Genomic DNA, 27,284 nt, shown 5'->3' with positions numbered 1-27,284 from the left:
GGAAAAGTGCCTCCTTAGAATAAGTAATTGAGACATGTTCTGCCTCCCTTACAGGATAGGCATAAGGATCAAGTGGTATGGAAAAGTTGCTTGTTGAGAATCAGCAAGGTGCAAACAACTACATTCCCACCCTCCTGTGGACAGTCTGTTTTTTCACAGATCACTGTGCCAGAGAAAATCCCAAAAGAAATAAAAGGACTGAAAAAAATTTTTTTTTTCCTGGTATTTCCAGCTCTGTGTACTTAGGGAAACCATGATCTGGTTAAGTCTTAGGATTTCAAGAACTTGATAAACAAAAAGTTTCTACATGTCCTTTAAAGAACCCTGGGTGATTTTACAGGATGGCAGGCTTAGCCTTGAATGCCTGATGGGACATCAAGACAAAAGGTAAAATCTGAGCTTTCCTGCATGATAAATTTTTCCGTTTTGTTCTGTAAGCAATAACTATAGGAAAGAAAAAAAAATCTACCAATAAAGTTTATAGTTGGCATACCATGTTTCTACCAGACTGAACAGGTACAAATTCATAAATTCTGAAAGCCATGAAGCAAAGTGATTATACTATCTTATAAAAACCTTTGAAACAAGTGAATTTCAACAAAAATGATTTATGCTATGAGAATATAGCATTAAGTCATAACAGCCATCCTCACATCCTCCCGTGGCAGGTGGTTACTGTTACAAGATGTACATGCGTCTCAGGAATCCTAAATATCAGGTCCACACACAGCAAAAGAAAGAGGGAAAAAAGATGATCATTTTTAATATTAATAATAAAACTCGTAGATTGTGTCAAGTGGGGAAAAATGATAGTGACACCACCTATCCAGGTCTAAGGTTGTTGCATTGTTAGAGGGTTTTTGGTGGTTGTTTTTTTATCATTTCTTAACAGCGTATCACACAAAAAGAATACCTCTTGGGGGAAGACTAAACCAAATATTTATTTACAACACAAAACACACATCATGTTCTGACTTGTATGAAGTTCCTCTAGAAGTTTCCTGTTCAAATTAATTGACTCATTTTAACTCAAATAAGTACGTAAGGGCTTACTTTGATCTTCCTAAACTCAAGATCTTAGCTGACTCCCCAATGAGGTAATTCAGTCTTAGATAAAAACAAATGTACATGTTGCCAGCTCCATTTTCTCCTCCCTACCACAGACCAGTGTCAGGAGGGGCTCAGGCCTACATCAGGAGGCCACAGGCCACCTCAGCAAGCCTCAGTGTCACCACAAGCACTACATCCCATGGTTAGTACCTTTGACCAGCCACTCCTACCTCTGGGCTTCCAATTCCTATCAGAAACAATGACAGCTGCCACTTTTCTTAAGTACACACCACCATGTGTCAGGTATCAGGTTAAGAATGTTTTATGCTTAACTTAAACCACGAAAATAACTAGTGAATTGCATCATGTCAACAATGACATACAATAAGAGTTAGGAAAAGGCAGGTCAGGGATTCTGACCAAGGATTGTCTCACTCCAAAGTCCTTGCTCTTTGCTCCTTCCTCATCTATACAAAGCATTAAAAAAAAAAAAAAGGGTTGAGCCTGGATGCCGGCCAAGAGTCTTTCTAGATTGCACACTCATTTCCAATAGTCCTAATCACCAGGCTCCCAGTTCTATACGCCTGAACTCCTCTTGCTCCTTTTTAATCAGGTGCACTTGGCTTGACAGGCTGGAAAGGGCAGGGATCAGACACAGGACAGAAGGCAGCAGCAGGGCAGCTCTGGCATTTTATGAAGAACCCTGGTCTTTCCCTTTCTCATTCCAGTGTCTCACACACAGCTGGAGCCCTGTGGCCTTCTGTCACCTGCCAGCACACTTGCCAGCCCTCTATTCGCTTTAACCAAGAGTGAAATTCATCCCCCGGCCTGTGTCCAAGAAAAAGTTCTAGAAAACAACCTATTGCTAAAAACTGCAAACTGGGGCCTAGGGTGTGGCTCAGGGACAGAGTTTGTATGCAGTATGTCTAAGACTCTGAGTTTAAGTAGCAGCACCAGAAAAAAAAAAAAAAGAGAGAGAGAGAGAGAGAAAGAGAGACCCTAACAAACTAACCTGCTGGCTTGATGTTTTATGTACACTAACTCATTAAAGTTGCAAAAATCTCCATATTTACTTGTTCATGTATTCAACATATTGAGTACCTTTTCTCTATGCCAAGCACTGCACCCAGTGCTGGGAGATAACATTAGCCATATATGTGTGAGTATTGAAAAGGCTCAGGGATTAGGTGACTTCTCAAGACAGGGACAAAGTGGAAGAGTACAAAGATTCACAGAGCCTATCATAAGCCTGAAACAATATAGGTGATAATGCTCTCAAAACATCTCCAGTGGGCTGGGGATATAGCTTGGTTGTAGAGTGTTTGCTTCACATGCACAAGGCCCTGGGTTCAATCCCCAACACCACAAAAAAGTAAAAAAAAATAAAAAAAAAACTTCAGTAATTCACTGGCTTAATACCCAACAACATAAAGTGCTTTCCATATACATCATCTCATTTAACTCACTGGATATATGGCTTATTTTATTTTTTCATATTCTCAAATACTGAGTAGTACAATAAAAGTAATTTTGTCAAGTAGTATAGTAAAAGTAATTTTGAAGGTGGGAGGGTGACTCAGTAGAAATAGAACACTTGCCTTAGCATGCGTAAGGCCCTGGGTTCAATCTATGCACCACAGGGGAAGGTCTAAAGCATGTCACCTTTTAAGTTCTGATGAATCACAGGCCCTCAAGTTAGAGGGACAAAACCCTTCTTCCCCTGCATAATAATTAAGCCCAATATGCCCATCTGTGCAAAAAAAAAAACCAAAAAAAACCACAAGAGTAAATCACCTCACAAATAGCAAATATTCTCTTACCAAACAACCTATTTCTTAAGCTACCTCCATGAATTTAATTCTGCATACATTGGCGGCATCTCTTCTCTGTATCAAGATTTATTTGTTTTTCTATCTAACCAAAACAATCCTCCTAGGGACCTCACTCACACTGGTAGTTAGGTGGAAAAGGGAAAAAGAGATGGGGAGAAAAAATAAGGTTCATTTCCAGTCTAAAGGCAGCAGTTTGGTTCTGGGTCATCAATAAAAGTACCTCACACGGCCATTATTTTCCACGACAAATGATAAATCCAGACTTTCATAGTGTCACCCGAATTTTTAAATGTTGCCATCTAATTCGTATGTTTGTTTTTAATACAACAGGGGCAAACAAGGTAGGGTTGCAAGCCAAATTGAGGCTGCAGATTGATGATTTATAACATCTGGACTGGAATTAACAGATGTGACAGAAAGAGAGCAAACACAACCTCATAAGAAATACTGACTTTTGCTATTTCCAAACTGGTAGGAGAAAGCAGAAGGTAGGCATGTGAGAATCCACTCTGAGCAGGGAGAGATGGCAGGAGCTGCCACCTGCAGAACACCTTTCTTTGTTGGAGCTTCCTTCACAGGTGAGTGGGACACCAAACGAGGCCCTGACTGACACTGCTGCATAGGGTGCCTGGCACCTAGTAGTCAAGAAATGTTCATTCTTTTGCAGTCATCGTGGTTACTAGCTAGGACAGGAAAAGCTCGAGTGCATCTGCCACCCAGCGATGTAACCTCCAGCAAGCAACAGTCAGCCCTCCGAATTTGGGGGGCCCACATCCATGGATTCAACCAAAATTGCCTGGGGAAAAAATAAACAAAACTGCACTTATACTAAACATGTACAGACTGCTTTTTCTTGTCATTATTCCCTGAACAATACAGTATAACTCTTCAGGTGGCATCATATTGCATTAGCTATTATAAGTAAGCCAGATATGACTTAAAGTCCAGGGAGAATGTGTGCAGGTTATATGCAAACACTAGGCCTTTTCATGTAAGCGGCTTGAGCATCTGCAGATTTTGGTATCCTCAGGGGTCCAGGAACCAATCCCCTAAGGAACTCATAACATCTCTAGCTCAGTGTCATCATCTGTAAATTGTGCTGGCATAGACCAGGCATCAAGAAATGTCAGCTATTATTGTTGTTACAGAGGTGACAGGAAGCCCTTTCTGCAGTAAAATGTGATATATAAAAAAAGGAAAAACTCAAGATACTGTGAACACAAGCCAGACATTATAACAGATTATTTTCAAACAGTTTAATTGGATTTTAGGCATATTATTTAACCCAACTGCACCACAATTGCTTGGTTTGTAGAATAAGAAGAAACAAAATAACTTATTTCATTGGATTTGTGGGGTCAAAGCATTTCATCCACTATCGAGTGTCAAGGAAATATAATCATTATTAGCCCCAATAGTAAGTGTCAAATTTCTATTCCACAAAACATACCCATGAGGACTACCAGAAAGTACCCATGGAAGTGACACTTCCCTATGGCTATGTTACGAATTGTGCTAAATAGCAGCCCTGCCAATCATACTTGTCTGGTCCATCTTTAGCTCACTGGTCCTCATATCCACCAGTGCCTAGAAGTTCAGACAATTCTGTCCCCATTTTACAGATGAGGACGTAGAACTGGGTTTCTGAATCCAGAGCTCATCCCCATGGTGCACCCTGCCTGCCTGTGGTACACATTACTGTCAGGGACAAAGGCTTTAGGGCACGGGAATGGGTTGGGATATCTTAATTAAGGAGTCTGCTAAATTATTGTTAATTCCCAGTCATTGCTTATTCATATGGCCAGTACAGGCAGACTCGGGGTTAATATTACAGCAATCCAAAAGCAGAACATAGCTCTATAATTACCCTAATGTTTCTAATAGAGTTACACAATGGGCATAGAATTATGTACAGAGGGGGAAAATTGTATTAGACACCTCTGAACCTTCGAAATTGCATTACTTAGAACCTTGGCAAATGAGCAGTAAGTATTTAAAGAAGATTAAGATGAAATTCTCATTTGGTGTCCTACTTAATTTGCACGACAATATTTGGCTGTCACCTTCAGTGTAAACTGCTCCTGGCCCTCCTGATGCCTTCCACACTGCAGTTAATACTCTGCTGGACCACAGCACAACGCTGTCACACCAGGGCTGGCTGTCACACCAGGGCAACAGGGGCCAGGTGACCAACCTCCCAACAAGGTCAAAGTGAAGCCAGATTTAAAGTTAGGTAGTCAGTGTAGTTAGATAAATCGGGTCTAATACCGAGTGAAATCTAAAATGGAGGCCATGCTGAGAATGATTCCAGGAAACGCAGGACAACTCATGGAATGTTAATGAAGTCCTGAAAAGGCCCTAGGCCAAAGTCCATCCCAGAGAAGTGATAATCCCATCCCAAAAGGTGATAATTAAGCCCACCTGTGTCCCACCCCTCTGGCCTTCCAACCTACATTCCATCACCAAAACTATAAAAAGGGGAAACAACCGCACTTCCACAGATTCCACCTCTTGGGTCCCCTTCTTCCTCTGGGAGAAGTCTTTTCTGCTGTCCTTTAATAAACTTCTAATTTCTACTCTGACCTTGCCTTGGCGTGCTTCTCTGGTGTTATTCTTCAACATTGGGGAAGCAAGGACTTGTCACCGGTCAACAGCAGTAACAAAAGCTCTGGAGTCACCCTTCTGAGAGCCATAGGAGGGAATCTGGGCTTCCCCATGTGTCATGTGGCATGACATCCTGGCTTCCTCAAATGAGAACAGAAACTGCTCTCCAGAAACTCCCTTCGAAAATCAATCACCGTCTCCAAACCACCACCACAACAAATCTCCACATCCAACACAGAATTTCAAAAGTTGAGGTATGTAACACACATTTTCACACTGAGAGAGAGATGAATATATATGGAATCTAAAATCACAGACCCGGAAAAAGAAACCCAGTTTCCTCATTTTATAGAAGAGAAAGTACAGGCTTGAGAGAGGAAGTGACTTCCTGAAGACAATCAAGTCATACAAGACAGAAGAAGGTCACAAATACCCAGCGATTTTGAGAAAACACTGCTTTCCCTGGAACATCCGGGAAACATCATGAACAATTCTCAGCACACTGAGGGGAACCCCACTGCCCGCTTCTCAGGGTCCAGCCCAGGCCCTCCCTGATGCCCAGGCTCTTTCTCCTCCCCACTCCAGGGCGTGATCGCCTCTGCTCTTCAGAGACATCTTCTTCCCTCCCACCTGGCTTTGGAGTACAGTATGGACCCCCTCAGCCTTTCCCCCAGCCCTCTACCTGGCTTCTCCTGAGGTCTGGACCTCTCAGCACAATAATGAAGGAAGTGGGTGGGGCACGGGCGCAAAAGGACAGTCAGTGTAAATAATCCACGATTGGGTCAGATCCTGAAGATGGGGGCTGGTTGGAGAGGAAAGGCAATCAAATGCTAATACCTCCAGAGCCATTCTCCCTCCTCCTCCACCTGTTGCCTAGGTTACCTGCTTACAAGGGAATGGTTCCTCCCAAGAAGTTGTTAATGAAGTACCTCCTGGGCAGCTCCTTTCCTGCCCATTGGGGCAGACACAGAGAGGCATGCCCGGAAGGCTTCTTGCCCACCTTTTGGTCAGTAGTCACATAGGCAAGAAAAGGGGAGAAGGAGGGCATGAGAACAAAGGAAATCTAAAACCTATAAAAGGGGTAGGATACCCCCACTTCCTTGCACATCCAGCTCTGGGGCTCCTTCTCCAGGGAGAAGTCTATCTGTGTTCTGTCCTTTAAATAAAACTTGCTTCCGACGCTTGCCTTGGTATTTCTCGGGTGTTCAGTCTTCAACATCTGGGGAAAAGGAACTTGGCCCTAATTGATTCTCATCATCCATATCAATAGGAAGGCAATGGGAGATGGAGCAACAACCCAGGAACATTTAAAAGCTGCCAGAATCTTATAAGCTTTTTGTGCCTAATATAGAATTTAATTTTTCCTACAAAGGCAATTAGAGTTCCTTCTACTCCTGAGACTGAGGCTGAAAGTCCATCCCCCACCAGCCTCCTCCCTTCTTTAAGAAGCCCTTTTCTCCTTGAAACCCAACACCCCTTCCCTCCACCTCCCACCTAAGCAAAAGAACACACATTCTAACGAAGGGTGCACCCATTTCACAGGGCAGCTGCTCCTTCAGAATTCAAAATGTCAGCTTAGCCAGGTGTGCTGAAGTACACCTGTAATCCCAGGTGTACCTCCTTTAGGCTTTTTCTAACCTAATCCCACACACAAAGGTATCATATGAAATCTCTTTGTCTAACATCTCCTAGCACATTCTTTCCAAGCTCTTTACAGTCTCCCTCAGAAGATTCTTCTGGCAACCCACCCATGAGCAACTCCTTGTTCACCAACCCTTTCCACTTATGGGGCTAGTCACTGAGCCCTACAGAAGCAGGAAACAAGGGACCTGCTGGGGGAATTTCTACATGGTACCAACTTCTCTTCAGGTCAAGGAACCTGGAGGAGTATAAATCTTTCCTTAATCTTTACTTTTGGTCCAGTGCCCACCTTCATTTTACTAGTAGATGCCTGACCTCCAGCACCAACTCAGTCCTCAGGAAAATTAGTGTAATGCTGAACCTCACAGGCACACTTCTGGTTGGGAGCACCACACTCTCCCACACCCACATCCCACAACCATCTCTAGGTCATATCTCCCCTAAATATCTCCCTCGCTTCTTTGCTATGTAAAAATTACTGGTATAAGTATTAGATTCAAAATGTCAGCCTAGCCAGGTGTGCTGAAGCACACCTGTAATCCCAGTGGCTTGGAAGGCTGAAGCAGGAGCATCACAAGTTCAAAGCCAGCCTCAGCAACTTAGCAAGACTCTAGGTAAATTAGCGAGAGACTGTTTCAAAATAAAAAATAAAAAGGGCTGGGGATGTGGATCAGTGGTTAAGGGTCCCTGGGTTCAATCCCTGTTACAAAAAAAAGAAAGAAAATGGTCAACTTAATTTCATTTTCTGGAACCCAACCAGGCAAGAAACTTTCAGTCCAGGCAGGCAGGCAAACACAGTGAAGTGGGGGTGGGATGGGGGGCTCTCTTCCCTCCTGAAGGTTGGGTTTGCAGAGTAGCCAGAATAAGCATCCTGCTTGGCCAATCCCACACTTTTTGAAATGTCCAGGAAACTATTAAAAGCAAAAGAAAATTCTTTAGTTTCCTGGGAAATCTAGCTTTTGCTTATTTATAAAACTTGAAAAAAAATCACTAGGAGCTCTATCCTATCTACTCAAGAAGGTGCCTTCTTCATGCAAAACGTCTGCATGAAGAACGGCACAAGCCCCTACTCAGAGGACTTTATTCTACTGCTCTGTTCCCAGGCTGGCAAAAGTCCTACTGAGAGGACTTTATTCTACTTAAAATAAAATAAAATCCTACTCAGAGGACTTTATTCTACTTCTCTGTTCCCTCCCCTACCCTCAACATCCAGAAGGACCAATGCAATGGCACTCTTCACCCCAAACAGTGAAATTTAACACAAAACTGCAAGATTTTTCTTTAAGAACATTACTGCTAGAAACAGCCCAGCAACCCGCTAGCATCTCCTGGATATTAGCAATACCACAATTCCTTAGTTTCAAGTATCTTAACAGACAATAATCCAGCAGCAATTCTTTGATGTTGGGGGGAAAGTTCCAATGATCAGGTGTCTTGGATGGCACTGCAGGAGCTTGCTTGTGACTGTGGACCCCTACCAAGAGGATGTGGGATGAAAGGCATGAAGGTGCCTTCAGAAAGGACAGGATAGGACATAGTAGGGAAGAAAGCTAGGGAGACCCATAGCTCCCTTCTCATGTTAAGTCTAAAGTGAACCATGAAGCTGTGACAATGAATGACAAATTTCCTCCATGACAGAAAGAGAGAAGAGACAAAAAAGAGAAGATGGGGGAATAATAACAATTCTATTATAGCAAACTCTTTTTTTCCCTCAGTAGATCAAACAACTCTCTGGGAACCAGAAGGTATTGATCATAATGGGGTAAAAGATGATCACACTGAGGCCCAGAGAGATCACCAAGCTGGTGGGTCAGTAATTGCAAGAAGGCAAGGTCTCAGGTTTCCTGATTCCTGGCCCAGGGCTCTTCCTGCTCACAAGCCTCAGCAGAGATGAACAGGAGACCCCACTCACTTGGGGATTAAGTCAGAAGATTACAAATTCCCATACTACCTTGCTATATGACAATAGTGGGGCTTTTAAATGTTTGCTCCAAATTTTTTAAAAACACCATACTGGTCAAATCAAATGCATACACAAGGGAAACTAAGTGAACAGACAGCCAGTCTTAAATGTAATGCATATAAAATGAGGGGCAAATATCCAGATTTGACTGTGGGACCACAGGGGTATTGTTATTGATGCTAAAAATCCAAATGCCCACCATGTATTATCTGTCATATAAATATACTGCTTTTTTCAAGTACATGCAGATGTCATCAAAATAAAATTCAAAGTAATGAAATAGTTAAGTAAATTCAGTGTAAGGGTTCCATAACTATACATTTTTCCCCAGTGAATTGACAGCAAAAATATTTCCACTACTATCTGATCTCATAATTGTGTGTAATTGTATGTGATGCTGGGGATTGAACCCAGGATCTTACTATTTCTAGGCAAATGCTCTACTACTGAGCTATGCTCCCGGTCCCATAATCTCTCACAATTTTTTTTTATTGAACATAAAAGGATTCTCACATTTAGAAAAGGTTAGGATTGACTAGACTAGATAATTTCTAAAAGTCCCTATTTTAAATGCTGCAGAGAGGTGGGAGACTAGGAAAGGAAGAGAAGTCCCCCAAACACACCAAGGAATATATCTAACATGCAGTGCACACATGGCCATTCCAGTGCCTCATCATGAAGAGTGACCACCCAATGGCCCAAGTTCAAGAACAAAAGAAAAATGGTCAATAAGACCAGAAGTATTTGCTGAACACCTTGCAAATATTGATGGCAAGTAAGAAAAGACAAACAAACCATAAAAGGCCATCCCTTGCTGAGATTTTATGAAGCGGGAAAGCACCAGACTTAACCACAAATAATTTCAAATTCATAACTGACCAGTGCAACCAAGAGATCTACAAGACTGGAACACCAGCTGAGGGGGATTTGGCCTGTGCTGGGCTACTCTGGAAGGCCTTCTTGACAGTGATGAACTGAAAGGCCAGTGTGACTGACCTGACATGGCAAGGCCATCGGAGGCTGGGGACTGAGGCCAGAGACACTGTAGAGCTGGAGCACGGAGGCTTTCCAATCACGGCCGGAGTGCCTGGCTTTCACCCTGCCATGCAGTGCAGTGTCAGTCCCTCACAGGATGCCATCACAGCAGGTAAATGAGAAATTATAAACATCTGTCCTGTGAGTTCCTACAGCGTCCAGATGGGCTCACCACTGGAGGACACGTCCATTCCTATTACAACTTTAATTGCAGGGGAAAAAAAGATGAGTAAGAAGGTTGGAATGAGGCTTCTGTGAAGAATCCAATTCCAGTCCTCGGAATCACAAGCACCAGGATGTCAAGAAGCTCTTTCATCCCAAGGACGGATTCTGTAGCAAAATGCCAATGCGCTTCAATGCTTTAGAGATCATATACTAATATCAGCCCTTACAAAGCAGGGAAACCGGGCATGATTATTTAACAAATTATTAGTCACTTTTTAAAAAGGGGCACAACACTAAAGAGGCTGATCTCTTAGTTCACAGGAAACCAATTCAATTTATATATTTTGAACTTCTTAGAAATACATTTGGCATTTGCCTTTCTCCAGGGGAGAAAAATCTGTTCCCCATTATCCCCACAATGATGGACTACATTAACTATGTCCTAATTAAATCTTCTAAATCTGGAATAAAAAACGGGGGGGGGGGAGATCGGGGAAGGAGAAAGAGGGGAAATCCTGCATCTTCATAAAACTGCCCTAATTTGCCCGATATCAAGGGCCCAGTTGACTTTCATGCAGCTTAAGTCAATCAATTAGCTAGAATACACTTCCTTACTTTCAAAGGGAGGAGGCTGTGGATGGGATGAGATTGCATACAAAGGAATATTCAATAAACAAAAACCACAAGCATCAAAAGAATGTTGGTCCTAAGGGCTGCCAAGGAAAGCTAGATGACAGAGTGAAAAGACTTTGGACTAGGAGCCAGCACAACTGGCTTCTAGGACAGCAAAGCCACCCTCTTCTCCACTCTGCCCACTAGCCCTCCCCATCCTCCCTGCCATGCCCCCCCACTCACACACACACCATGTTGTATGCCATTGAGCAAGGTCTGGCAGTCAGTTCTGGGAAGGTGCAAGGAAGGAATGATGGTACCCAGCTGCCTAGGTTGAACCCAGCCCCTATTACTAGCCTGAGCAAGTGATTTCAGGACTTGAGCTTCCTCATCTGTGCAGTGAGGAGAGTAACGATTCCCTCCTTGCAGGGATGTAGTGAGGACTGAATGGGTTAATGATTATACAGCACCTGGAACCATGCCTGGCAAACAGTGGGAAAGTTTCCCAATCTCATTGTTCTCATCACTACCTTTTGACCTTGAGTAAATCACTGTCCACTATGGGGGTTAAGTTTCCCTCTCACTAAAATGGTGCAGTCGGGTGGCTTGATCTCAGGAAGACTGTCACTGAAGCAATTCCTTCAATCCTGTTACAACTCTAAACCTAAGGCTCTGAACGCCCAGACCTCAGAGAAGTCCAGACCTCAGAGAAGGGGAGAGAGTGCTGGTCCCCTCCCCCACCAGGAGGTAGACCAGCCAGTGGAGCCACTTCTCAAGCACAGTGAGGGCCAGCCAGCCAGCCTTCCCTATTCCAGATACAGATTGTTCCAAGATCAAAATATTCATCACAACGCTCAAAGCCATGAAATCTGCACAGGTGTAAGAAAAGGACACACTTCAGAGGAAAGACACCAGAGAGGGAGAGACAGGGAACAATCAAAAGACCAAAGCAAACACAACAGACCAAAAATACACCCTGCCCATGAGGTTATCTTTTTTAGCATCTTTTCTCTAACAGCAATTAAGAGAACTTCAAACTACAAGGCGGCTTTGTAGCGGGGAAAATGTTCCCTACCTTGAAGCATAACCCTCTGGAACAACTTCCCTTCTTCCCTTCCTTGTCAAAGCCAGGCAGAGTCCTCCCTGGGGAGCAAATGCTATGGGGTCAACCGTCTCATGTGCAAACACCTTTCTCAGAAGCAAAGTAAGGTCAGGGCCCAGGAAGATCAAGTCTCTCTCCTCCTTTCTCAACCTCAGTTTCCATGTCTGTAAAATGGAGGAGGGAGGAAATCAGGCACCTAATTTCCAAGCTTCTTAGGAGCATTAAAATTGTAGCAGTCCCTCAATGACTTCCAGTTCCCATGGAAAACGTTTTCTTGTTATTTAAAATGAAGTTTAAAAAAATGCAGAGTTATTTGATGTTTTCTGCCTGAAACTAGATGTCTTAGGTTCACAACCCCACTCCACTAGTAGCTCTGTGGCTTTCCACAGATTATTTCTCTGTGCTTCGAACTTCTCATCAGTGAAGGAAGATATTGCCCTTTTCACAGTGCTGTTAGGATTGATACAGGATTGGTAAAGTATGCCAGGCACAGTGGGGCATTCTAGAATCTCAGCTACGGGGCAACTTGGTGAGACCCGTCTCAATATGAAATTTAAAGGGCTGGAAATGGAGCTCAATGGTAGAGCACTTATAAGCCCTAAGTGCTATCAAACCCAGGCCCACCCTGGGTTGGATCCCCAGCACCTCATTACAACTTAAAAAAATCAATAAATGTAAAATACGAAACACTTAGAAATGTGCCTAGAACATACTGAACATCATTTTAGTGTGGTTATCATTATTTTCAAGATTACACAGCTAGTTTTTCTATTTAAAAAACAAAACATATTTAGAAGACAGCATGCTAGGACAGAAAGACAGACAGACACACACTCTCACACACACACACACACACACAGCAAGTACACAAGAAACTTGGGTTCTAGTTATGATTCTGCCCAAAACTAACTGGATGTTCTTGGAAGAGCTTCTGCCCCTCCACGCCTGGGACAACCCAAGGATCCCCCTGAAGTACTCAGACAAGAGGGGACAAACACAGCCACAGTGTTCCATGTGACCTACGTTTTTGAATCCAACGGTGTTTCTTTTAAATATGATTTTAGTCTCAATCCTTAAAAAGCTTAGAATTTCTCATAAAAATTCAAACACCCTAAATTCCACCCTCAGTGGTGGTTTTTAGAGTGTGGTCCCTGGACTAGCAGCAGCAGCAGCAGCTGTATCACCTGCAAACCTGTTAGAAATGCAAATTCTCTGGCTCCAACCCAGACCTACATAATCAGAACTCTGAAAGTGGGGACTGGCAACCTGTGTTGAACAGGCAGGGGATGGATACAGGCCCAAGTGGAGGAAGGATATGGTGTTGAGGCGCATCAGCCACTGGCAGACCCAAGGGCAAAGGTGATCTCAGTTCATGGTGGCACGCCCCCCCCATGCCCTGGGTTCTGACACTGAGCCACCCACCAACACACTCATTTCCCTACATCCAGTCCCCGAGGGCCTTTGGCACACTGGCTCTGATCTAGATGACCCACCTCTTCTCACAAGAGGGCGATGAGCCCCTGGGCACCATATGCCAGTAGGACTGTGTTGCTCCAAATCAGAAGCACAGCCGGTGTACAAGCAGGCTGCGCACACCAAGGGCACAGTTGAAAGAACAAACTGTTGAGTTTCCTTTATTAATCACAACACAATCCGCACAAGCAGCTGCTATTAAGAACAGCTGCAGCTGCTAAAAGGATGATCTTGAGGCAGACTAGAAAAAGCGCGTCCAAGTTGAATGCCAGTTCAGGCACAGCAGGCACGTGGAGACCTGCAGGCCTCTGGCTTGGTTCTGCCTCCCAATCCCAGGGACTCTCTGCCCAGAAATCGCCCTCCTTCTTCCACTCCCCAAGATCCATGGGACAGGGTAAAAGAGAAGGTTTTAGATTCAGTACAATACAAAGGGTGACCTTCAAAGGACTTGAAACTGACCCCACCTCAACCCCTTGGAAAGTGAGCTACTAGACTTCTCTTGATCTTTTCTTCTGTTGTGAAAAAAGATACCCTAATACTTACTTCATAGGGTATTACAAGATATGTCAAATGATATTCTGCATATGAATGCATTTTGTATACTGTAGAGGACTAGACACAAAACAAAGGCTTACTGTCCTGCAGGAAAGCTTCAGCTTGCCCCATAAATCATCAAATGTAGGACTTACTGTTTCTAGCCTAGAGCAATCAGAGGTGAAATCAGAGAATCACAGGGCCACAAAGGGCCTTTTATGCACCTGTAATCCAACCTTTCTTTCTTACTCTCACCTCCACCCCTATCCCTGAAGGCCAGTGACAAGAGCCCAGGCAGAGGTGGGCCCACCTGGGAAGCAACCACCTGGAAAAGGTGCACCCTCAGGAAGCTCACCTCATTCCTCAGTCCAGGCCTAATCCTATCATCCTTCCTCCCAGTAGAAGCCACAGAGACAGGCTATAAAGCAAGCAGCCTTGAAAACTGCTAAGTTCCCCAACACCTCCACCTCAGGGCCTTTACAACTGCAGTTCTACCTGGAGTAAGCTTCCATGGGTTCTTCAGAAGGTTGACTCCTTCTCCTTTCATACAAAACGTCTGTGTTTCAAGGAAATCTAGTCTATCACTTTTCACTCCATCCTACTCAGTTAGTCCCCATCAAAATATTCTGTGCTTCTTGTTTTTCTTACAAGACACATCCCTGTTTATTTGCATGTTTAATCTTGTTAAATCCTCCAGAGAACAGAAGCCTATGGAGGCAGGGATTTTTCTTCTCTTATTCACCACTCTCTGTACTTACATAGTAATTACACTAGCACACTGTTGGCACACCAACATATGCTGAACGAATTTATGAATTAATAAGTGAATGCTTAATACCACTGTGATCCGCACTGTAGACATTCAAAAACTAAGGTGGAAGAAACAAAAACCTAAACAAGATGTATACCAATTCCCACTTGTGACTTGACTCAAATTATAAATAGTAATCAAGTCTTCCTGTTTGGAGGAAAAAAATATAAAAAAATAAAGAAACAAATTGAATAACAGCTCCCCATGCCCACTATATTCATAGCAGCACTGTCCCTAGTTATCTTTTTCTTGTGCAGAGGGAATTCATGAAAAGGCACTTAAGTGGATGAAAAACAGATAGCTGTTTCCTGGAGACAGGGCCTCACAGAATGGCATAATTATGAACTGTCCTTAAAGAGATCACTCAGCTGGCAAGCACTTATCCAGGCTCATTGTAAACACCATCAGAGACACTGAGAACCAGTTGGGCAAGGCCTACAAACCAGACCTGGAGAATGCATCTCTAGATGCTCTAGAACTTGTGCTTACCCACTCCACTCTCACTGCACAGCTTAGGCTCAGGAGGAGGGCAGAAAAGCCCAGAGGTGAATGAAGCCTACTTGCCCTGCCTGAGAAAATAATCATCCTGGGCTTCTTCCAGCAACCTGTGAAAGATGTCTGAGGATAGAACAGCCCCTATAGAAGCTCTTTGCAGGCAATGTACTATAGCAGAAGCACTCGATAGCAGGATTGTCTCTTGTTCTCTCAGCTTATTCTGAAACCTTGAACTAAGTCATATCACCACCTCCAAGTCTCAGTACCCACATCTGTAAATAGGAGCTAAAAGTTCCTACACACCCTTCTTTAAGGCCTATCCTGAGGATACTACACTAGATGTAATAGAGATTATAATCTATAAAACATTGCTTACTGTGATAAAAACAAACTGCTATTATTGATGGCAAATAACAGTCATTTATTATAATAAAGAATTGCTACAATTGGAGCCAGGAACAGTGGTGAACACCTGTCCCAATGACTTGGAAGGCTGAAGTAGGAGGATCATAAGTTCAAGAACAGCCTCAGCAAATTAGTGAGGCCCTCAGCAACTTAAGGAGACCCCAGCTCAAAAGTAAAAAAAGGTTGGGGATATATCTCAGTGACAAAGCACCCCTGGGTTCAATCCCCTGCACCAAAAACCAAACAAACAAACAAACAAACAAACAAAATTGCTACAATTAGGATCCCAAAGAAAGCATCTAATCATTTGGAGGATGACTGATAAGTCTATGGAACACCTTACAGGGAAAGACAACTAGTTTCTGCTTTGCATTCTGTAAAGCCCAAGAGTAGGCAGGCAGAGGTCCACTTGCTCTTGGCAAACCAGCATTCACTTTGGACATATCTAATATTGACCTAGGTAGGGTGAGTCTTAAAAGGAATACAGAAATATAAAATGTAGAAAACAATCCTCTATAGTCCTGTACCCCATAAGGAGATAACATCAAGATTTTTTGGACTCCAGAGAAGATTCTAAGAGCCTGGTTTAATATAAGAGGAAAATCACAGGGACAATGTCAGAAACTGCTCATTTCTTAAAAAGCACCTCAAGTAAGAAGCTTCACAAGGTCTCTATAAAGAAACTCTTGTCACCTCACACTTAGTACCTACTGGGTTCAACAGCCCACTGGCGGCTGCAAACATAAATAAGCCCAGGATCCTTGAATCTACAGCATGGGAAAGAATGTACTAAGGGTCAGAAAAGGGGACAAGATATCAGAAAACCACACAGGAAAGGAATTCCCCGCCCCCACCTTGGAGAGATAGGAAGGCCAATAAGAGTCAAGGGCTTTTGAGCTGGAGGAGACAAAACAAAACAAAAAACCCATAGACAAGATACCCAAGGCCATCTGTGAGAACTAGGACCCTTAACTGTTTCTGCAGCTTGGATTCTTTTGACAGGCTGGTCTAGTTTATGAACCCCTGCAAAGAATAGTATATTTAAATGAAGGTGATCACATTGCATGATATTTCAAAAAAAAATCAGTATTAAAATGCACAGCATGTTTTAAAATTGTATTTATGATAGAGTATCATATGTGATTTTTATTAATGCATTAAATAATAAAATCTAGTTAGTTTAATATCTGCCATCATTTTGAAACAGCAATAAATGAGTTTTTGAAATATCTGCAATAACTGTAATGTGAAATGAAAATGCCTGTGATTTCTATGGGCAACACAAACACGGGCACCACCGACACAATGTTTTTTTAACCTACTAATGATGGAAGGAAATAATTTATTTCAGTGAGAGGTTAATAAAAATAAAAATGTCTTTTTTTGTTCTGATTCAAGTTCACAGACACTATTTTAACTGTTTTCATGAATCCAAGTTAGGAAACTAATGGAAACAGCCTAAGGGGGAAAAAAAAAAGCAAGAAATACAGGGCGTGTTATGTGGCCACGCAGAGCATGCAAAAAGAGATGGGAGGTGGCCCTGAAAGGAAGGTCAAAGGTCATCAATGTAAAGTCCAACACCCCCAATTACTTAATCACAGGGTACATTCCAGAATGGAATTGTCTTTAGGGATTAAAAAAAGGAAATGAATGAAAGAAGTAAGGAGAACATTTTTCCCCAGGTTTCAAGTTATAGCTCCTCTTTTAAAAAGTGGTAGATTAATTTATAAGAAAAGCACATGTCCCATATGATCCCTGCTATGTAACTATATGCACATCAAAATATTAATAGTGAGGGCTGGGGTTGTGGCTCAGAGGTAAAGTGCTCACCTGGCACATGTGAGGCCCTGGGTTTAATCCTCAGCACCACATAAAAATAAATAAATAAAGGTATTATGTCCAACTACAACTAAAAAATAAATAAAGTATTAATAATGAGCCAGGAGTGGTAGTGCACACCTTTAATCCCAGCAGCTTGGGACGCTGAGGCAGGAGGATAACAAGTTCAAAGCCAGCCTCAGCAAGTCAGGCACTAAGCAACTCAGTGAGACCCTGTCTCTAAATAAAATACAAAATAGGGCTGGAGATGTTGCTCAGTGGTTGAGTGCCCCTGAGTTCAATCCCAGGTACCCTCCACCCAAATATTAATAGTAATTAGAATGTGGGAATGCTTTGACTTTTTTCTTTGCATTTCCAATCATGGGAAAGTAGGCAAAAGAAGCCCAACAGAGGTTAGGAAACTTACTCAGGGCAACACTCAAGCCACACAGTGAAAAACAGAACTGGTACCAGAACACAGAAATTGCCTTCTTTTGCACTGCACAAAAGATTTCAGATTCAGAATTGGATGCACCCAAATACATGCACTAGGTATAATTATTAACCCCAACTTATACTTTCATACATATTCAGAAACTGAGGCTATGACTTCTCCAAAATCACACAGTAAGTAACCAGAGAAATCACAGCCAAAATCTAGGTCTCCTGACCCTTATGAGCAGAAGGTATAGTCCTTGTTGAAAGAAAGGGCTTTTCATCAGTCTGACCTTGATTAGGTTCCAACTATGCCACCTACTTGTTTCTAAACTTGGGCAAATTCCCAAAATTTTCCAATCCTAGGGTTCCTCACAGTTGTTTACTTCAAAGGATTATGGTGGCGATTATAGAATATAATGTTGTAAAAAATCCTATTACAGCCCCTGAGGGTAAACACTCTTAACCACTAAACCTCAGTGCCCCTGTCCCAGGTAGAAGGACTCCAGTATTACCTCTCCAGATTCAGCAGACATAACTGCTCACTGAGGTCGGCATCCTGGATCTAGCCTTAAAAGTCAACCAAGACCATGCTCACTGCACTCAGGAGCAGCTCTAAGGGACAGAGAATGCACAGCCTTAGGCCTAACAGGACAGTAGGTTGAAGTGCTGAGCAACCAGTTCGGGGATCTCTAGGGATTCTGAATCAATAGATCTGAAATGGGACCATGGATTCTGAATTGTTAAAAAGCTCCCTGGGAGAATGTAAAGTGCTAACACTCATTGACAAGTTCTCTGTTTGACAAGAGGGAATCTAGTCTCTGAATACCAAAAAAAAAAAAAAAAACCAGCCTCAGCCTCATCACCCAATAGGTGGCACAATGGGAGTCTTCCTGAGAAGACAGCAGTTCCAGGGCTCTTCTGTAAAGGGTGAAGGAAGCAGCTGTCCAGAACCATAGAGGGAGAATTGGAACCAATTCAAATCAGCATAAAAATAAATGTTGAGAGGAACTCCCTGCCCTGGATACATGATGTTTTCAGAGGAAGAACAAACTTCAGAGATTATTTTGTAATTGATACTGATACAGCACATTAGTGAACACAACTCTAAGGAACTTACCAAGCAGTTGAAGACCACAAAGCAACAATTTCACAATAAATATTGCTGGCGGATTCAATAATAGAAAAGTAGCACTCAAATAACAAAGTCAGGCCTTCAAAACAGCCTACTCTGGATCTCCAGATGTTTCTAAACATCTGCCTAAAAATGTGGTAGATCCAAGAGCTCTCCCAAGCACTAGAAAGGTTTAGAGCTTTGAAGTGGCCAATGGGCATTCATTTTTTTAGTAGCCAGCAAACTAGTCTCTTAGAGTTAGGATACAATGGAGAAGGACAGGGGTCTCCTAAGACCTGGGGAACATCCCAACATTCTGGGTCACTATCCCAGGAGTCCTATATACTGCTTGGCAAACAATATTACATTAAGTATTTGTTGAGTGCATGAAAGAAAGAGGAGCAGAAAGAGGGACTGACAGAAATAGTGAGCCGGAATGGGACTCTCCCTGTTCCAACTAGCTATGTGGGCTACTACTGGGTGGAGTATTCCCTGGGAAGTGGGGCCTTTGGGTTGTCTGACCCAAGAGTAATAGAAGCTGATTGCTAATACAGTGAAAGAAACATGAGCATTTGAGGGGGAAATGCCTGGATCTAAATCCGAGCTCTGTATGATTGGTGTAAATACTTGACTTCTTTCAGTGTTTTGCCATTCAAAGGACACCTACTTCATCTTCAAAATAGGTAGGATGATACTTATCCTTAAAATTGTCAGAAGATTACAGGAGCTAATGGATTTATGCAAAGTAGCTAGCACTGTGGTCAGCCCATAGCATGAACTTAACTAATGGTGATGCTGTTGGAATTCATCACGTCCTCTACAGCCACAGCCAATATCCTCCTAGGCTGCCGCTAATGGTATTCCATAGTTCTTTGGGGTGTCAAGCTGCAGAAATAATTCTAACTGAAGTTCACAATGTTTTCTAATAAAGCACATTTCTTTAAATAAATTCTAAGATCATGTAAACATTCCTTTTCAGTTAGCAAAGTGATTTCACTTTCAGACAAAATTCTAAAATGATGCACTACTATTAGCCATGTGTAATAAATCAAAAAACTAAGACCAAGCCGGAAGTGGTAGCACACTACTGTAATCTCAGCAACTCACGAGGCTGAGGCAGGAGGATTCCAAGTTTGAGGCCAGCCTGAGCAACTTAGCAAGTCCCTGTCTCAAAATAAAAATAAAGGACTAGGTTGGTAAAGTTCCACTGAGTTCAATCACCAGTACCAAAAACATAAAAACTAAGACCACACATTTAGCCAGAGGCAGACTGAGACAGGAACTGCAGATTTTAACATTTTATTATAATGATCATGATTTTCTCAATCAAAAATTCAAATAGGTGATCTTTTTATGGAAAAAAAACTTGAACTCAGACTGCTCCTGAAATCACTTCAGATGCTGCTTGCATTATGCTAATCTAATACTTTTAGCTGAAACCAGCTTGATAGAGAAAAAGACCTATTCAATCTCCAACATGACAAAATAAATAAATAAAATAAAATAAAGCTCCTTTTTTGGATTTCACGTAACTATTCCTTTTTTTTTTTTTTTTTTTTTTGTCCAAGCACTTTACCACTGAGCTACATCCCTAGTCCTTTTTATGTTTTTAATTTGAGACAGGGTTTTTGCTAAGTTGCTAAAGCCCTTGCTAAGCTTCTGAAGCTGGCCTCAAACCTACAATCCTCCTGCCTCAGCCTCTTGAGTCACTTGGATAACAAACGGGCATGGGCCACTGCTCCTGGCTCATGTGTCCAAACAGCCTCAAGTAGAAGAACATCACTCATCATAAATCTCTACCATTTATGAACCATGTACTCTTATATGTTTCCTAACCTCAGTAACCTTCAATACCTTCATCTGTGTAATGGGAAAGCAATATTCAAAAGGTTATGTCATGTTCTTAGCATGAGGAGGTAATCAGCAATGACACAGCTACTCTAATAACTACGTGTGGTACCTACCACTTAGTTTGCAGATTTAGTGACTGCTTGTCTCCTTCCTGTCTTCTCTGGCTTTCATATGCCCTCTCTTCCACAAATGTTCAATAGAAACAACCAGTCGCCATCCAACCTCGCCAGGGAATGAAGATAACAAAAGAGCCGGCAAAGACATTATGCAAATACCAAATATTATTAAAACATTAATGAACTCTGGCAATTTCCCTGAATTTTGATAAATGGTGTTTATTATGCACTGCCAGCCTCTCACACAATCTGGGCTCTCAAACATTAACTAGATAATAACAGCAATCATTCTCCTAAAAGACCAAGGTGTAAAGAAATAAGGAGTAGGTCTGGGTGATTTCAGCTAACACCTGCCTCCAGAGGAATCTGAATCTGCACAAACAAGAAAACATCAGGCCAGATCACAGAGACACAGTGACCACCAGTGGGCTCCCATCAATCCCACAGCCTATGCAGATCCCTGCTTTGACAGTACATTGGAATGTCTTGGTGCTGACAGGTCACTGATTATGAGCTGTGTTCCACCCCTTGGCTCTTCTTTGTAAAACTGCCTCCAAACTAGACGACACATAAAGAATCTAAGAAGCTGGAAGGGCTTCCACCCAGTCTAACAATCTCATACAGACAGTAGCTGGCCTGGCCACCATACCTGCCTGAAACCAGAGGCAGTATTATCCACAGCTCCCTTAAAGAGGCTTGTACCAAATTCTTTGGTCATTTTATCCTGTGTGAAGGGATAATATCCTTAAGCTGCTGACAATCCTCAGGTGCAGCTCAGACAGAGGCAGAACAAAGCCAAGAAAACTACATGGCTCCCAACAACTCCCAGAAATGAGAGCCTGATGCCACCCGAGTGACACCTTAACAAGCTGGGGGTCATTAAAGACACCTCACTTACATATTCATGAAGGACCCAAGGCTGTAGCAAGTAAAACAAAGTGTACAAAAAGATATTTTATTTCTTAAGCCAAGCGAAAATCTGCTTTAGAAAAAGTAAATCCACACAGGGACCCTTGCTGTCGCCTGAACCTTCACTTGTCTAGAGCAGCCAGCACCTCATTAAGGAAAGCAAGGAACTCTGAAAATGAATGCAGCAACACACATGGGCAAGCTCATTTCGCCATCTGCCTTCTAGTGTCCAGAGGGGCGAAGGGCTTAAATGACACTCCTGAATTTTCTCTCTCGAGAGTGGAAACATCAAATTGCCAGGGGGAAGAAAGACTTCTCTTGCAAGGTCAACTGAGTAAAAAAGGAGGAGAGGCAAATCTAGTTTACCTGTCAATACAATGCCACCCATGACATTAAACACATGCATAAATTAGGCATCCTAGAATAATTCAACCTTTATTTTGGACAAAAGCTTTGCTAATTTGGTGTATCAAACATAAGGTTAACATAAGTTCCTAAAGAGTTAGGATTTAATTTATCCCTCCCCATCATTTCTCCATCCTTGACTTTTCTGACCCACCCACTACCTTTCCCATAAGAAGGAAAAGACAGGAAAACTGATGTGGGGGCTGTAATAACACAACAGCAGTTAGTGTTACTTATGCCAAAGAGAAAGGCCATGATTAAGCAACTTAAATAACTGCCCTGAGCTTTCTGTGTGTCCCCACCTTCCTGACAATCACCATGTTGGTTTTCAGATGCAGAAGCTTTGTAAGCCTTTTAAGCTTTGCTTTGAAAGCTCACTCCCACCAGGTCATGGGTTTTAAAAAAATATATAGTAATTCAGCTAAATAGTTGAAAGTTCCAGTAAAGATCCTTCCAACCCCATACACAATCTAGAATATGCTTGGGGGTATATGGAAAAAGGTAAAAACTAGCCTCGAGTTTTAGTATGTTCTATCCAACTTCCCAAATCGTTAGTACTACCAGTGGACCACGTTCAACTTGTATTATCCCCCACTTGGGCTGTGGGGAGGAAGGAAACCTAGAGGGAATAAGACATCCCGGAATAGAAGCAGCAACAGCGGCCGGCTAGAATCCAAGTTACATCGCTGGAGGAAGGAAAAGGCTCCGACTTCCTCGGTGGTAGAAAGATCTTTGCCAAATTTTCCACTATCTGGGAACTGACTGAGGGTACATTTGTAAAACACACACAGAGACGCGCGTTAGAGCAGCGCTACGCTGGAGCCCCAGTTCTGCAGAATGACAACGACGGAGCCACGTACTGCATGACAGCCACGACTCCACTGTAGGAGCGGCAAGCGACAACCAAGGCTCCCAGCTGCGGACACTCATTCTTCAACTCAGTAGCAATCATCCCAAAGGCAGGACGCTTTGGGAGGTGTTCGGTCTCCCAGGCCCGGCTCAATTACTTTCCCTTCTGCAGCAATCGATAACCTTTCAGGACCAGTAGGTGAGGGGCATATTTTCTACCCGCCCGGCTTCTCCCGATTGGAAACTGGGCATGTCTCTTGGCCAGCGCTAGGACAAAAACAAAGAGGAGGGGGCCACGCTCCTCTGCGGTCAGAGCTCTGCGCCTGGTTAAATTCGAGCTGAGAATTAGGGATTCCGAGCCCAGCAACCACCCTGGAGAAGCACCGGAAATGCTTCCGAACGCTTCTAAGGGAAGTCGATTTGCAAATCAAACTTGCAGGAACTCTGGGCGCCCAGACTACTTGGGCGGGTTACTCGGGAATACCCAACAAGTTTGGCCACCGGGGGCTCGGCGTGACAGCGCCGCGCCGCAAGACGAGAGAAGCAACTTGTCGCTCGGGCTCCGAGCCAAAGCCCCAAGCTGTCTTCCGCGCCCCAAGCTTAGGAGAGGACCCAAGACCGGCGCCTCCGGGAGCCAGACCCCCCCAACTGAAAGGAGCCTCCGATCGCACCTGGACCGCGCGGCGCAGAAAGGCTTCCCCCCATCAGTGGGGCGTTTGACCGCCTCACCTGCCTGCCAGCCCCCGGCGACTGGGAAATTAACAAAAGAGCCAGCGAACGGGGGCGGTGGAGAGAAAAGGGGCGCCCGGCGTAAAGTGTAGTCAGGAGGGGAGGGGAGCCAGTTTGGCTTGCAGCGGAGAAAAACAGGGAAGAGGAGGAACAGATGGGTGACCCCCCAGGCACCCGGCTCTGCAAAAGAAACCGAGAAGGCAAGCGCTCGAGGAGGAGTGGGTACTCCACTCCGATTCCCATCACACACTCACACACCTCCCCCTTTTTCCTCCTTACCCAGCATGGAAAAGATGAAATCCTTGGCTGTGTGAATCTCCAGCGCTCTCTGGTCGTCGTATTCCCGCTGGTCGTGCTTCGTAAATTCTTGGATGAGTTTGTTCAATTCCTCCACCCGAGCTCCCGACCTGAAATCCAGCTCCGGGAACGCAGGCTTGTTGTTACAGCCCAGGGAGGCTGCCTTGCTGGCGGTGGGAGCCGCCATCTTCATGCAAAACGCGCCGAGCAGCAGCTCCGCGGCGGCGGCGGCACCCACCCCCGCCCCCCACCCCGCCCCCGGGGCCTCCTCCACTCGCCGGCTCCCGGGCTCGGCCCCGGCCCGTGGGCGGGCTGGCGTCTAGGCGGGCGGTCCCCCGCTTGGTGCGCTCCCGGCGTCCGGGCTTCGGGAGGAGCTGGACTGCAGCGAGGGTGCGTGTGTGGCCCCGACACCTTTTCCTTCGGTCCCGAGCCCTCCCCGATGCTGCGGGTCCCTGTCCTCCCTTAGCTCTCGGTGGCAGCGGCGACAGCGGTCGTAGCGCCAGCCGGAGCCTCCCCCCCGGGCAAGGAAAGTGAAGTGGAAACAATGTGAAATTCACCAGCTCTGAAATCAACAAGCTGCCGGGCTCCGGTGTTACGGAGCCAGCACCAGCGTCCCCATTTAAAGGGACAGCGCACCCGGTGGAAAGAGAAATAAATAAATGACAGAGGTCTGCGCGCCTGTATCACTTGCCAATCTGTACTCCGGCAGATGCGCGAGGTGCGGACGTATTCTTTCTCCACCACCACCCCCCTTTGGGGGCAGGGCTTGCCAAGCGCATTCAAGGAGAAAGGAGTCTTCCTCAGCTCATCTTAAGGGCGGTGTCCCGGGCGAGGACGTCTCTACGGCCGCGTTTCCATCTCTATCCCAAGAACTCCAGTACCTTTTGATGGTGAAGGAAACTGCCTGAAGGAATATGAAATCCATCTTTTTCTTTCTTTTTTTTTTTTTAACATAGATTACCAAGAATTATAGGGCTAAGCGTATCCAAAAAAGGGGTGTCAATGCCACCCGGTAAGGATGCTTTTATTAACCGCGAAAGTATGCCTACCTTTGCCTTAGGTAATTAGTTTTTCAGGATAACAACTTATTCAGTTTAACATATAATGAGTTAATGAGGTCCAACTTGCTCTAACATAAAGATAAGCAAACTGGAGGGTGAGTGTGGGGGAGGGGAAATAGAATAAATTGCCCCAGGTTCCAATGACTATGGGATGGAGAGGAGAACATTCTCTTGTTTAACACGTAGAATTGGAGCATTCTATTTTTTTTAGAATGCCAGAACCTGGGTGGACAGTAATAAACCAAAGGACGTGGTTTCCTAAATGGAGTAAGGCTTTCATGACAAGGCAGGTTCAGTCTGAGTCATAGTCATCAGACAGATGGGATCTGAAAGGTGATTTTCAAACACTGAGGAGGCCTTTGGCTCTTAGAAACAAAGGGTATCTTCCTTAATTCTCCAAAACACATCTCTATATCACAGCCTCTGGTTTGGATCAGGTCTTACCTGGGTTCTTATAATCAAGAATTCAGATTGTTTTGTTAGATTTGGAAGAAAGTTCAGATTCTGCCACAACATCCCTTGTAAAATGAAAATAATAATAAGTCCTGTATCACAGGTTGTTTTAAGAATTATATGAGAAAAAAAAATCGATCAAGCACTTAGAATAAGGAATGGCATAATAAGTGCTTAATAGAGATTAGCTCTGTCAACTTCCACTATTATTATAAACTTAATTCCCTTTTCCACAATCTGTTCTGTACATTGTTGCCACTGTGATCTTTACAAAACACAGATCTGGTCACCAACATTCCCGTGGAATTTCTCTTTACTCCCTTTCCAACTTCATACTACAGTCAATTCCATACCTGCCTTTTTTCTGAAAGTTTCTACACGCCAGCCCCTTCCCCACAAGTGCCCAAGCCACATAGCAATCTTTCCTTCCTTGGAACTTTCATTGCACCCTTACAGAAGCTTTCATATGACAATGATGAATTTTGGCATTGCTGTCTCATTCTTAATGCAAGTTTCAGACCATGACATCTTTGAAAATGAAGGCAAAATCTTGCTTATCTTTATATTCCCTGTGGCATTTAGCCCTGCACAAAGTTCCTCTATGTTTACTGAATCAAGTAAAAAGTGAAGAACTTTGGTATAACCTGGTAGTTTACTTTTGATTTCCTTCTCTTTAAAATAAGCTTTCTCACCCACTTACTCTGAAAGAAGGAGGATATATGCACCTAAATAATTGATGATGGACTGATGAGGAAGGTACTCCAAGTCTCTGACATTTGCAGCCTTGCCATGAGGAACTGACTTATCACGAGAGGATGTTATCATTCCTTGGCAGCAGTGTATGCTACACAAGTGGTTGAAACTCCTGCACATACTGGTCTACTTCCTGTGGTGGGCATCTGTGAGACAGCTGGCAGAGAGAGGCACAGTTATCCAATGGATCAGAGTGGTTTTCTAGCTTACTTCCAACTTATGTACTCTCACTAGAAATACTTTAGACAAAAAAAAAATAGTCAAGGCACTTTGTTAATTTCCAAAAATATGGAGAGGAGGTATCATCCCTCCCTTGTTTCTGCCCTTTTTTGTGATATTTATAGTCATAGAGAGAAAACAGGTATGTAGCAGAAATTACTCTGATTGTGCCTTAGCTCTGGGCCTTGGCAGTTTTGAGTGACTGAGTCAATGAATGGTCTTTCTGTTCTTCATTGTCTGTTCTACTTTCCATTAGCCAGATCAGAATTCTATGAATCATTGACCCTCAATGAGCCTATTTATTTAGAGAATGTAGCTGAATGGTAAATACCTCTCATAGGCTTTTATAGAACTGTGATCAGATGGTATAAACATTACTTGAAAATTTGGAAAGACAATCAGGACCTTATTTCCTGATATATCTCTTGAGGGATTCCTCCCATTCTGCCCCACAGTGCTGGTGGTTGAACTCAGGGCCTCACACATGCTAGGAATGCTCTATATAACTGAGCCACATCCTCAGTCCTTTTGTCCTTTTCTATTTTGAGAGAGG

The 27,284-nt window shown here is 43.6% G+C and overlaps 1 protein-coding gene across 1 annotated transcript in view; it reads right to left on the bottom strand.

Moving 5' to 3' along the window:
* Mb21d2 (Mab-21 domain containing 2) overlaps nucleotides 1-24,869 on the bottom strand; it is a 117,572-nt gene extending 92,703 nt beyond the window's left edge. The window contains exon 1 of the mRNA XM_046458115.2: nucleotides 24,228-24,869. Within this exon, the coding sequence (XP_046314071.1) occupies nucleotides 24,228-24,438 (211 nt within the window). The 5' untranslated portion in view covers nucleotides 24,439-24,869. The remainder of the gene's footprint in view (nucleotides 1-24,227) is intronic.
* Between the last annotated feature and the right edge of the window lie 2,415 nt (nucleotides 24,870-27,284).

Source organism: Marmota monax, unplaced genomic scaffold (assembly GCF_021218885.2).
Source record: "Marmota monax isolate L192 unplaced genomic scaffold, Marmota_monax_Labrador192_F-V1.1 WCK01_AAM20220418_F8-fsc00052, whole genome shotgun sequence".
In the NCBI taxonomy this organism is placed as follows: Eukaryota; Metazoa; Chordata; class Mammalia; order Rodentia; family Sciuridae; genus Marmota; species Marmota monax.
This window is presented reverse-complemented; position numbering and strand designations above follow the sequence as displayed.